This window comes from Sorex fumeus, unplaced genomic scaffold (genome assembly GCF_029834395.1).
Source record: "Sorex fumeus unplaced genomic scaffold, SorFum_2.1 ptg000122l, whole genome shotgun sequence".
NCBI classification, from domain to species: Eukaryota; Metazoa; Chordata; class Mammalia; order Eulipotyphla; family Soricidae; genus Sorex; species Sorex fumeus.
The window spans coordinates 57074814-57088607 of NW_026606179.1; the positions used below are offsets into that span (position 1 = coordinate 57074814).

At 48.4% G+C, this 13794-nt stretch overlaps 1 protein-coding gene across 2 annotated transcripts in view; it reads right to left on the bottom strand.

Annotated features, from left to right (window-relative positions):
- Positions 1-370: 370 nt before the first annotated feature.
- The window catches only part of ADAMTS18 (ADAM metallopeptidase with thrombospondin type 1 motif 18), a 140613-nt gene continuing 127189 nt past the window's right edge, over positions 371-13794 (bottom strand). For both annotated transcript variants that reach the window (XM_056136302.1, XM_056136301.1), the window contains 6 exons: positions 12425-12551; positions 8239-8443; positions 5216-5401; positions 4776-4991; positions 2112-2259; positions 371-501 (listed from right to left, as the gene is read on the bottom strand). In XM_056136302.1, the coding sequence (XP_055992277.1) occupies positions 386-501; positions 2112-2259; positions 4776-4991; positions 5216-5401; positions 8239-8443; positions 12425-12551 (998 nt within the window). In that variant the 3' untranslated portion in view covers positions 371-385. The remainder of the gene's footprint in view (positions 502-2111; positions 2260-4775; positions 4992-5215; positions 5402-8238; positions 8444-12424; positions 12552-13794) is intronic.

The window sequence follows — 13794 nt, forward strand, 5'->3', positions numbered from 1 at the left end:
ACCCTGATGTCTTTGCCATGGAACCCGCTGGCATCCAAAGCAGACTCGGTCCCAAAGTGACTTTCCTATTTGCCCACATGAAATGCCGATGTGGTCCTGTGCAACTCAGCGCTTCTTTCTGGGGGAACAGTGCAAAATCGAAGTGGTTTTGTCTGTGTGTTTCCATCGGTCCGATTTGTCATCGCTGTGCCGGGTTCAAGTGCTTCAGAGTACCATGTGCTTCGGGGCGCGGACGAGGTCCAGAAGCGCCACCTCAAAGCCGGCGACTGCTCCCCTGGGGGTGGGTGCACAGCCCGCAAGGCAGTGCCGGCCGGGTCTTGGGAGGTGGTAGCAGGACGCTGGCCTCACAGTACTGGGGGGTCCTGGGGTGGCGGTGGGGAGGGGCTCAGCTCTTGCGAGTGCATGACTTACAGCACTGTTTGCCATAAAACTTGTGGTTGCAGACGCCGTGCTGGGGAACTAGAGGGCACCAGGTGAAGAAATCGACACAGGACGGGTCCTCTGAAATGAGAAAGTTAAGTCTTCAAGCCTCCAGGACAAAGCCCTTAGGGCCCCTGTCTTGGATCTATAGAGAGGGAGTTGATGAGTAAGTTGATGAGTAAGGGGGCCCAAACACACAGGGGCATAAAGGATCATAGCGAGCCAGAGGTGATGCAATCCTCTCCAGAGTGTCTGCGAGTTGCCATTTTGCCTTCTAGAGAGTCCCCCCGCCCCACCCCCCACCCCCAACCTCTGCCCTGCTACCCCATGAGTCCTAGCTCTCCCTAAAAGATCTGGGTGAGAAGCTGTGACTCTGGATTTCAAGCAGTTTCTAGAAGATGAGGAGCCAGGAGCTTAATCTATTAAGGACGAGGGACCCTTGGACCTGAGCACCAGTTGCCTGCTTCTGTGTGGGATACAGCCAGTATTCCAGGTGCCTGGCCCCTGGGGGAAGCCAGCCCTTCAAATGTAGTGTCTTTAAGGTAACTGTTACTGGCTGATCTACGAGTCAGGCCATTCTGACAGGAAAGGCCAGTGGAGGGACTTAGACCAGAGTGGGTGAAAGCCCAGAGTGAGTGTAGCAGTCCCCCAGATGGAGTCTGTCTACAGAGGATGGAGAGGAGACCTCGCGATGTCCTAGGACTAACATAACTCCTTGTCCCAAATGTGCATTTCTCCTCCAGCAGCATTGTGAGAAAGGCTGCAGGTGTGCAGGAACCCGCCGAGATAGGAGATCTGGCTCCCAGCACACTGTGGAGGCAGTTCCCTGGACTGGAGCACGGCCCAGATAAGGCAGGGAAATAAGGATGCCCAGGGCCCGGAACCAAGCCTACAGGAGTAGATAACTCAGACGCGACATGATATGGACACGGAAGAGTGAATGATCCTGAGTCACCACAGATTGTGAAATGTGGGGGTCATGGGTGGGGGCGGTGATGGGACCATCTTGGCAAGGACACAGCCGGGCAGAAAACCTCGGCTGGTAAGAGATGGGAGCGATTCTGCAGCCCAGGGCTGGAGAAAGAGATTCCTGATGCTGGTGAGATCGCTTTAGAATCAGCCAGGGCCGGAAAGGACGCCTTCGCGGGCACAGCTCACTGAATGCCCTGCCTTTCCCACAGTGCTCGCTGTGTGTTTCAGGTCTGGCTTGAACTCAGCACGCATGTGTGACAGGGCTCTGGGAGTGGACATATCCACTCTCATGGACTCTACCAGCTGGGTCTCCACCACAGAACTGGGAGCTCTCTATGAGCAAATCTTGCTTGCTTTTGTACTGCCCTCATTCCCAGTAGCAGAACCTTTGGGGGCAAGAGGCATGGCGCTATTTTCTCCCAGATATTCATTTCACTGCTATGCAGTTTACCAGAATGGAATTGCCAAGAAGACATGCCTTTCCCAAGTCGGAATTCCTAGGAATTCCTGAGAATGCAACCCTACTGTAGGACAAGTCTCCTCAGCGCGCCCAGACTGACGAGACAGGTTGTTTGTGTCAGATTGCCCTCATTCGCGCCTGCACACCTCCAGGGGGCGCTGCTCTGCTCACCTTGATGTAGGTGTGAGTGAAGCCCTGGGGAGCTGTCCAGGGAGCAGCAATGCAAAGGCACAATGTGGTGGGTTTCCTGGGGCGTTACCTTTTTTTCCAGGCGCCGGGCAGAAGTTGGTATTGCAAGCTCGCAGCACAGGTGGCTTCTGCCCGAGTGGACAACCCGAAGAAGGCTGGTTGCGATGGACACAGTGAACAGATCTTGTCTGGACACCCCCTCCACAGGTGACCGTGCACTGAAGAAGAGGAAATGGGGGCATGTCATTACATGGCGAGAATTCCTACCTTCAGGTCGTTATTGAGGTGCCCACCTGGTGTGGGCGATTGAATGAGAACTGGGTGGCCAGAGTGTGTCCCAGCTCAGGGACTCCACAGAGAGCTTCCAGAAATGCAGAAGCTGCCATGAGAATGCAAATCAGATACAGATGCAAGGAGATAAGGGATGGAGAGTCCAGCTCAGCATGCAGACGGCCCCACTGCTGGGCCTCAGACTGGTGAACTGGGATCTTTCTAGAAGTCAAGGTTTTCACTGTCCAATTTAACAGGGCAAGAAAAAGGGTATTTCCAAACATAAGACAAAATAAGAGAACACATATAGGGTATAGGGGAAAGGACATCCTTTCCACGGATTTTTTTTTTTGGTTTTATCAATTGAAAATTACTAATCATCCTTATTTTTCCTATTATATTGTGGACAGGTGAAGGCTATACCTTGGACAAGCCTCACCGCTAGGAATTGGGAGGAAGAGTATCTTGGAGTGAAAACGGTAGGAGTTTTGGAATTCTTCTCACATCCTCCTTATACAGTTTAAAGCAGGAATTAGCCACCTGTTAGTCCTGATGGGTCATGTGACTTCATTCTGCTTTTGTGGAGCTGAAACAGTCACTGACTATGAATGGGCAGGCTGAGTGCTAATAAAACTTTATTTATAAAAGACTGGTGGGGAGCAGAGTTGGCCTTTGTCAGCTAGTCTAAATATAGTAAGACTCAACTGTCTAGCTCCACTTAATGAGTCAAAGAAGGATAAAACTGCACAGTTTTAGGCAGAGCAGAGAAATTGAAAATTGAAGCCAGCGCACTCTCTTGCCTTTGCCCTTCCTTCATGGTTTCATTCTGTGTGAGCAAGAGGGGTCTGGGGGGAGCTCCAAGTTGGAATGCCTCCAGGGCCAAAGCATGACTCCTTCTTAGTCTTTTATTTTTTCTTTTTTGCTTTCGGGCCACACCCAGAGATGCTCAGGGCTTACTCCCAGCTCTGCACTCAGGAATCACTCCTGGCGGTGCTCAGGGGACCACATGTGGTGCCAGGGAGCGAACCCTGGTCAGCTGCGTGCAAGGCTGGTGCCCTCCCAACTCAACTTTCTCCCTAGCCCCAAGCACAGTCCCCAGGACAATGTTCTCCCAGCAGCCCTGGCCCTGGGAGAGCCTTAGAGCTGAGATCTGTGGTCTCGCATCCTCTCTGCACTCCTACAGACACATGGCCCCGAACCCGTGGAACCCAGAGGGGTGGCGGTTCTGAGCTACACAGACTCCAGTGGGAGTTTCCGGCAGATGGAGGGAGCAGTGGGCCTTGGCTGTAGGCACGGCCCAGTTCTGTATTCTAGCAGCATGTTTAACCGTGGTGAAAGACAAAGGAAAATGTCCTCTCTGGGGGTCCATCCTCTCTGTGCTCTAGGTGCCAGGGGAGCTCCACTGGGGGGAGTTGGCTGAGAGCCAGAACTTCCCTCTCCAGGATCTGAGGCCTTTTGCTCAGGCTTGGACAGTTCCACACAACTGCAGGTGGGCAGCCTCTTTTCAGGGTTCAAAAAGCCCTCAATTAAGGGGCCAGAGAGATAGCAGGGGGGTCTGGCACCTGGTTTGTACACGGCCATGGTCAGGGATAATAGCTGATCATAGCACAGGAGTAAACTCTAAACACAGCTGGGTGTGGTGGGGAACGTACACTGGTGAAAGGCGGGGTGTTGGAACACTGTATAAATGAAACCCAATCACAAACAACCTTGTAACTGTGTAACTCACTGATTCAATATAAAAAATCAAAAAGACAGAGATTAAAAAAATTATGTTTGCAATATAATGCAACAGTCAGGGTAGATTATCTGTTACTACAATTTCAGTATTTCAATGAAATATTCTCTTTGCTCACAGAACCATCTGATTGGATCTGATCAGGAAGGAGTGACACTTCACCTCACACACTCTCTACAAACCTAGGTATTTACCAGGAGGCGTCAGCATCTGTGAATATCCTCAAGTCATACATCAGAGTTTTTGCATATATCGATTGCTCCCCACTTTCTATATTCATTCATCATAAAAGAAAAGAAAAATAACTGAATAAAAATCTCACTTAGGGCGCATATGCTGCCTGAGCCCATGTGTGCTTATGCCTGTGTGACCAAGCACATGTAGTGCCTGAATACATGTGTTGCCTGTACTTTCATGCTTTCCTCCTAATGTTGGGATGTGTATAGGGCTCTCTCCATCCCTTGGAGAAGCCTGTGTTCTCACTTGAGCACGGTACTCTCTCTCTCTCTCTCTCTTTCTCTCTCTCTCTCTCTCTCTCTCTCCACACACACACACTTTCAAAAAACCCTCCAAATAAAATCTGTTTTACTTCAAAAAAAAAAAAATCTCTCCTAGGGCCGGGGAGCTGGCTCCAAGGTCACTGAAGCCCCAGGTTTGTGCCTCTGCCGGCTGCAACCCCCCCATCCCTCCAGCAGACCGAGATGAACCCCCTAAGGCCTTGCTCACCTGTTGCCATGGTGACGCGTACCACTCCACTGCTGCCCCGCCATACACCGGCCTGGCGGGACATGGGCCACGGCTGCAGGGCTCCTGCAAGTCCACGCGAGGTTTCTTCACGTGGCGACACCTGCGCTCCGGGAAGGTCAGCAGCTTGTCCTGCGGGGCCTTCTCGCTGCACCGCATCTCCCTCTTCCTCACCCCAGGACCACAGGTGGCAGAGCACTGCGAGGTCAGAGAGGGATCGTCAGCGTGCTGAGGTTGGGTGCTGCGCGTTGGCAGGGAAGAACTGACAGCCCCGTGGTACCCGGCTGGAGCGTCAATCACGGGGCACTGTGGCACCAGGGTTCCGCCCTTGCTGGGTGGACTGGGGCGCAGAGTGTGCTCAGGAGGGAGCTAGGCCTGTTCTTGGTGAGATTCCCCATCTCCATGCAGGGTACCATCCCTACCTCGCTCCAGGGGGACACAGTCCACTGCAGCCGGGTGTTCTTCGGGCACCGTCCGAGAACACAGCCCTCCTGGGACGCTGGCCGGGGGCTGCCCGCACACAGGCTGTCGGGCAGGCTTCCGGGCGTGGAAGGTCGCTGGCACAGGACTTCTCGTTTGCGGACCCCACGCCCACAGGTCTTGGAACACTGGAAAAGAAACACAAAAATGCCCCCACGCTGAGCCCTTGTGTCCATTGTGTAGATGTACTGTCATTTCTCCATCCAGTCCCCTGGGCAGTTGGGGTGTTTCCAGATTTCAGATATTGTCTGTAGTGTTGCAGCCAACATAGGGGTGCAGATGGTGTTTCTGCGTGGTGCTTTTGAAGCCTCACAGGGTTTCAAATACCCAATACCCAATGGCATTAGAAAGGAAGAGCAGGAAGGCTGGTCTGCGGTAGGAAGCTCACCCTGGGGGGATCAGGTAGGGATGGGAACACCAGGACCATGGGGGAAGGAAAATGTGCCTGCCACAGCGGCAGGCTGGAGGCAGAGGGAAACTGGGGATATTGGTGGAGGGTAGTAGATGCTGACAAAGGGACTGGTGATAGAACAATATACATCAGAAACTCAATCATAAATATCTTTACTTTTTTTTTTTTTTTTGCTTTTTGCTTTTTGGGTCACACCCAGCGATGCACAGGAGTTATTCCTGGCTCTTTACTTAGGAATTACTCCTGGCAGTGCTCGGGGGACCATATGGGATGCTGGGAATCGAACCCGGGTAGGCCACATGCAAGGCAAATGCCCTACCCGCTGTGCTATTGCTCCAACCCTGTCATAAATATCTTTGGAACTTTGTGATTCGTGGTGAGTCAATTTTGAAGAACGCATAAATAAATATTTTTGTAAAATGCCATGTGCTTGCCCGCGTCCTGGATTTTCTCCCTTTAAAGACAGTGCTCTTGCTCATGGCGCACCGCAAAGCCGGCTGTAAGCCTTGCACCCGGGGCTCCTGCGGGGGTGCTCACCTCCATGTTCTGAACATCCTGTTGCTGTGGTTTGCACGCCCCCCACCCCCGGCCATCAGGAGGGTTTTATATATTTATTTACTAGATTTTGGGGCCAAACTCAAAACATCCCAGGGGGCCATGTGGCGTCTGGGATGGAATCCAGGTTGCGCCTTAGTTCCTGTCTAGTTTCTCTGGCCAGCAGGGGAGTTTCATTCCTTCTACTAGGAGGGGTGTTCTCTCCCCAGCCTTCCAGCTGGGCATCTGGGAATAGTGCATGGTCTGTCCACTGGTGAGACCATGTGTCTCCCCTTGGCCCACGGCAGGGGACATCTGAGCACTTGGCTGAGGATGATCATGCATCCTTCAAAGGAGGGGGAGCAACACCAATTGCTGTGGGGGTGTGACCAAGTGTGACATTCATAAGAAAGAGAGCATCCAATTCTTGTTCCTGACATCTGCTGTCTCCAGACTGGGCCTTGTGTGAACTAAGGGTCAATATGCACTCGTCACTTTCTTAAGCTTCGATGGAATTCCATGAAATTAGGGAGCTGGGAATGGTTCTGCTTGAAGATGAGGAACTGTGACATCACCAAGATTTCTTAGAGGACTTTGGGTCCCGGCCTGGACAAAAGTCTCAAAGACAAAAGTCTCGGCAAGCTCAAAGATATTCCACCTCCTTAACCAGGGGTCTCCACTCTGGCCATCAGGGTCTTGTTTGAGGGTCATTGACTTGGGGTTCACTCTTGCCTTGATATGTAAATGTCTGGGCATAGCCCTAGGGCTCGTGGAGGACCATGTGAGTCCTCATTCTTCACATTTTTAAGAAAAATGGAGCCAGACTCACAATATGCCATCCCCATGTGCCATGAGCAACAGCAGTAAGGGACAAATCAGCTTCCCTGTGGCAATGATTTTCTGCTGGTCCCTTGTCCCAGAATCAGACATACCACCCAATAAGGTCCTTGCTATCCTCCCATTTTACACGTGAAACATTTGAGCATCAAAGGGCTGATGTAGCTTGACCAAGATCCAACAGCAGCAGAGATAATATCTGGGTCTGATGCCACAGAGGGCTCTGCACCCCTTAACCAACAGAGCTCATTCACATTAAAAACTCAACCTTTTATTTTTTCTCCTACAAAGTTGAAATGTTTAAGTTGCTTCCCAGAGGGTCTCCAGAGACAGTCTCCGTTGGATGAACAGGAGGTTGAAACAAATTTTTACAGGGTCAAGAATAAGCTCTCAAAGGGTTTTTGAAGTAAAAAACATTATCCCAAGATAGGCCTTTGGAAACATGAGACTGTTATCAACTAAAGTGTCTTATTAGCTCCCAAGTCTTCCACTGCCTTTAGTTATGCCCATTTTATACCCCAAATAGTTCTCTGAATTCTCTCTTTGCCCATGAGTAAATTTATAAGCCCCGACATGGCAAAGAAAGAAACCCAGTTCAAGCCAATTTACTGCATGAATTTACTCACATGGACAGGGCCTCTAACCTTTATTTAGGCCACAGCTAAGCATGTGCTGACACATTTCCCCCTCCAGGACCCTGGTGAAACCTTAAGAGAGAAAGCTGTCACAACAACACTTGCGAAATGTCTTATCATTAAAGAGGAGGGACCCTTGGAAGCCTTACGAACCAAACTAGACCCTTTCCCTAACCTCTGCTGAGGGTATGATCACACTGCTGAGCAACCAGACACCCTCATCCTCTGGGATGCAATGCGACCTCCTGAAAGGAAAACACGGCAGAAAGGGCACCATAACAGCCTGGTTTCCTGGTCCAGAAGATGAAGCCAAGCCCACTGCCTGATTCTCATCAATCCTCAAGCCACCATTACTGTGGCTGAGCAAGCCGGACAGAGTTCTCAGCCTTAGCGCATGTAGCACCAGGTACTGCTTTGTTTGGGAAGCCCTGCTGGGCACTGCTGAGGGTTTCTGGGAGCTGAGGAAAGGCCAGGGGGACTCCCAGGAAGCTGTGACCTGTGAGAGCTCTTTGGGGCTCAAAACTTGTGACTCAACACTGCCAGTTACCTGCGACCAGGGCCCCGGGCTCCATGCTGGGGGGCAGGCGTGGGTGTTGCACATCTGCACTTGAGCAGGCGTGCTCACGGGGCAGAGAGAATGGACCACGGCCTCCTCCCGCTGGAAGGGCTGCTTCTGCACACACTGGATCTTCCGGCTCTGCTGGCCCCCGGCACATGACCTGCTGCATTCGCTCCATTCACCTGGCTTCCAGCTTGCAGTGGGGAAAAGGAAAAAGAAAAAGGGAACTCCCATTAAGACAAGACTCTGGATCCTGACCTGGGAAGCAGTTGCTATAACTGGCTATCCCCACTGAGGGCAGCTTTAGATAACATTACCATGCACAGTGCCATGACTGTCTTACATTGCTCCTTAATACAGGTGGAAGTCTACACGCAGGTGGGTAAGGGGGGGCGTGACATTTAACCACCGCACAGTTCATGGGTGGGGTTGGGTGGGAATACACCCCTGCCCTTTGCAGGGTAAGACACCGGTACCATTTGGGAATCTGAGGAATTCATTCATTCATTTATTCATTCAGATATACTGTAGCACTGTCCTCCTGTTGTTCATTGATTTGCTTGAGTGGGCCCAGTTATGTCTCTATTGTGAGATTTGTTGTTACTGTGTTTGGCATATCGAATACATCACGGGGAGCTTGCCAGGCTTTGCCGTGCGGGTGGGATACTCTTGGTAGCTTGCCAGGCTCTCCGAGAGGGACAGAGGAATCGAAGTTGGGTTGGCCTGGTCGGCCGCATGCAAGGCAAATTTCAGATTTTAAATTTGAGCCAGGGTCTCCCTTAGGCAAATAGAGTTGAAAAAAAGAAACTCAAATAATGGGATGATTTTTCCATTAAGTCAGCTGCAGTAGAGTGAAATGATGACTACACAAGTAACGCAAAGTTTTTGGATCACTACAGTGGAAGATAACAATGTACAATAAGGAGGCTAATAGCTAAGAGAATAAAATAGATCAATTAAAGGGAAGGGGGTTTGCAGGTATGTGCACACAGAAGGGAGGGAAATATTCAGACATGGTCTCACAGGGAATATTTCTGAAGAGCCACGTCACCCTCCAAGCATGCCCATGTACATACACAGGACTTTTCTGACTAGTCATAAAATGTAATGATGGGTTAGAGATATAACCCCATGTTCCTTATTTCAAGATTGCCAGACCACTTTTTCTCCACAGCTATCTGAGACTTGGTATATATTTGAAGGGTGGACAATTGAAGCTACTTTCAACAGCGACTTTGGATGAGCCAAAGCTCTCTTATCTGAAGGCCTCACACACACAGAGATAGAGCAGATGTGACTGTCAAACTTCTGAGTGAGAGAAAAATTCATAAATCCTCACATACACAGATAGAGCAGATAGGACTGTCAAACATCTGAATTAGAGCAAAATTCATAAATCCTCACATACACAGATAGAACAGATATGACTGTCAAACATCTGAATTAGAAAAAAATTCTTAAGTCTTCACATACACAGATAGAGCAGATATCAATGTCAAACATCTGAATTTGAGAAAAAATTTGTTTTTAATAGTAGTTTCATCATTTTATTTATTTTTGGGTCACATTAAGTGATGCTCAGGGGACCATATGCGATGCTGGGGATACAACCTGGTTTGGCCACATGCTAGGCAAACACCTACTGGCTATAGTATTGCTCCACCCCCTAGAGCAGAATTCTTAAGTCCTCACATACACAGATAGAGCAGATATGACTATCAAACATCTGAATTAGAGTACAATTCTTAAGTTTAACTGTAAGAAACAAGATGGCATTAAGACCAAATATATTTTCTGTTTTATCTGTACATTTCTGTTCTCTTTTCTAGTTCTGTGTTCCACCCTGGTTTCCACCCACAAACCTAATATGTAAAAAAAAAAAAGAAAAGAAAACAAAGGCTTTTTAGTCTACAGAACTCAGCCCATGAGGGCTGGAACCAAGTTCATTATAAAACATTGCATAATCCACATGAATTAAAAGAAGAGGATCAAATAAATAAATCCCCTGTAACTATGCAGTCATTTGTAGATTATAAGAAGATGTAAAGCTTTAGGAAATGATTGGTCTCTACTTTCTCACAGGAAGATGGCCTTTTTAACCTACACATTTAAGTTTCTTTCTCCTACATCAGAGTTTCTTCAGAGTGGGGCTCCCAGAATATTCCAAGGGGCCCTCAGGTGAAAGTAAATGGGGGGGGGGGGTGGACATAGCACTAAACTAGGAAGGTAACCAATCGGATTACTCGTTGGGGGCAAGGGGGCACAAGAAGGAAACATAGTCGGAAGGGGATCATGGTTGAAAAAAGCCAAGAGACAAAGCTGACACTGCAAATTGGAGTGATCAAAGTCTCAGCAAGAAGAACATAGATAGATGTTTTGCACAACAGGTGGTTTCCCAGGTTTACCTGCCACCAAGCTTGCTCCCTGTCACCCCACTCAGGCCCAGACTCTTCACTGCACATTGTACAGAACACTTCAATGCCCCACTCACTGCATTTTCTTGATTTCTCTGCTCTATTGCCTTTGTCCTTGGCAGTCTGTCTGGTCATCTAAGCCCTGTTTCCAGCATCTTCCTGAGGGAGGGAGAGCGATCTCTGGGAGGTCCCGGGGTTTGAAGAGAAACTAGCAATGTGGAAGGGCTAAGACAGGAAGGGGGAAAGGTCCCGCCTGACTCCCCATTCCATCTCTGCATCGGGAGGGCCTGTCCTCCTGGTAAACAGGAAAACGTTAGGTCCATGGAGCCAATGGGGAAGTTCTGAGGGTTGGCAGGACCTCGAAGTTCTTCCTTTGCATGGGTCTCTACACGAATGTGCCCTTTCTTTGCAAGAAGGACATAACTGGGAAGGGCAGAAAGTTTCAAATCAGAAGACATCAGCTTCCCACTCAAGCACGCTGATGATTCCTAAATGTACTGATACACACAGAGACACAAGGCCCAAGGAAGGGGTGATCAGACCCAGGAGGAGTCAGGATGCCTTCCACTCGGCCAGGAACAATGCCTGCTAATTGCATCTTAGACCGCGGGCACTTCTCAAAACCAGATATTTCTTAGCAGGAGAGGAAAACCTATGAGAGGAACATCCCCCCGTTTTCCCCCCAGGATACTCCTGGTTCCGGATTCTGAGGAAAGATGAGGTTGATGGCTGGCTAGGCACTTGGAATGGGCGGACAACTGAAGTCCCAAATGATGCCGATGACAAATGCTTTCTTTGCAAGGAAAAACTGGTCATGGGTATACAAAAAGATTGTGCAACATAATTGTACCACCACAATGCAAACACGATTTCTTAAGATGATCTGAAATACTTGTGAACACAGCATGGCTTTAGAATAAACTCTGTCAATTCAATACACACACACTTGGCAGAAGATAAGTCACAGAAGAAGTGACTCCACTTGGCTGGGAGGATTATTTAAAATTAGTGTTCAAACAAGAGTGTGGCTAAAAGCAATCCTGAAACAAATTCACTGAGAGTCCCACAATGCACCATCGTCAGAAGTGCAGTTACCACTTGGCCTCTCCCTGTTTCGTCTCTGGCTACTGTGTAATTTGCATTTGGGGTTTCGCGGTCTGCATGGAGCATAAATTAAAAAAAAATTTTCTTTGGACAATTATATAACAGTAAGCATACAACCACATAGAAATTGAACTAATAGAGGATTCCAATGTTGTTTAAGTATCTGATTTCAATTAGAGAAGGATTTCTATGCAAAAATATATGAGACACCTTGATGCCTTTTTTATTCCCATTTGTGTGCAAAGCCAGTTACAGAAATGCCCAAAGCATCCTTTATTCTTCGAGATTTATATTTAAGTCTCCAGGTGAAGACACTTGCTTCTGTTCCCTTTTTGGGGAAAGGGGATATTGAGAGGGGCCATCTTGATACCACCTTTTTTTTTCTTTTTTGGATCACACCCAGAGATGTACAGAAGTTACTCCTGTCTCTGTACTCAGGAATTACTCCTGGCGGAGCTCAGGAGACCATATGGGATGCTGGGAATCAAACCCAGGTTGGCCACATACAAGGCAAACACCCTACCTGCTGTGCTCTAGCCCCTTGATACCACCTTTGAGCAGAGGCCAGGACAGTGAGTTTGCTTTCATGACCTTATACCGAAAATCAAGGCACAGACGTTCAGACATCACCAGAAAGACACTTCCACAGAACTTACTAGGCAGGGCAGGAGAAAGAATTGCAGATTTTAGGTTCAGTGGCCGGCTTGGTTCTGGGATTGCAGAATGAGGAATTGACTGGAGTCTTTTGATCTCGCAAGCAAATGGCCTTTATACTTATGTAGCCTAAAAAAAAAGTCAGAAATGACCAAGTGAAAATTACCAAGAACTGAATCCATTTCACTCCCAAATTCAGTTGCTGATGAACACACTTCCTTGAGATAAAATCTGCAACTAACCTGAACCCCCACCCAACCCCCCAGTCAAGAGAAGAGTTTTCCTATTTGAACATTTTCAACGTGAAGTTTCATTTAAAGATGGCTGTGGATCCCAGAACCACAGAATGATAAATACCACCTTTTGGAAATGGAGTGACCATAAAGGGGAAACATCCCACAAATTTTAAACACAGAAAAAAAATCCAGTGGTGTAAACACAGAAGAAAAATCCAGTGGTGAAAGAGGTATGAAAATGGGCAGATTTAGCAGCAATCATTTCTTTCCATCGGAGGATTCACGTACAGAAATGCCAAGTAGCTCTCTCAGGTTCATTCCTCCTGACTTGCATCCTGGCTGTATGGGAATGAACTTCCTCTGCGTAGCTTGTAAGCTCCAGACATTTTTTTAATGACTTAATCTGACATCTCCCCCCACCCCAACACACCCAATAGAAATGCTGCCTTCTTTTGGAATTGTCTGTGTTTCCATGGTACTTTTCCTTAAGATGTTCTTAAGATTTCAATCTGAGAATGCTGAGTGACATCATTATCACCGCAGCAGTGACTGGGTGGATGAGGGTTGCTCTTGAGGCATCTCTCGAAACCACACTGGGATATGGGCGCCATGCTAAGGGACTGCAGATGAGTGGCTGGTGTGTGATGACGGGCTCTGAGCAGAAGTGAGAAGCTACAGAATGTATGTAAAGGCATGTGGAGATTAGTGCTTCCCAAAGTGGGTGACCACCCCCAACACACACACATACCCCACTCAGGTGGGGGTGCTGGAATCTTGGAGGAGGAGTAGTCACCCTGGGTACAATGGGGAGAAGATTTTGTTGGTTCCTTTAGAGAATGTAGATTTCTCTCGCTGAGAGAGATTGTGTTTCTGAGAAGGTGGCAGGAGTGTAAATATGTCTGGATATCTTTGGTCTAGATCATGGTTTCTGTTCTGGGAAAAAAATACAGAATGATACTTGTGGCAATCAGCTGGGTAAGTGAAAAATGTGTTTTGATGCTTGTATAAGGAAATTGGGATGATATAGGCCAGAGAGTTTCAAGCCCTGTACACTCACAGATTAAAGCAAATAGAAATATTTTGTGAACTTCCCAGTCAGAATTCAAAACCACTTTGAATAAGAGTATTTTACATAT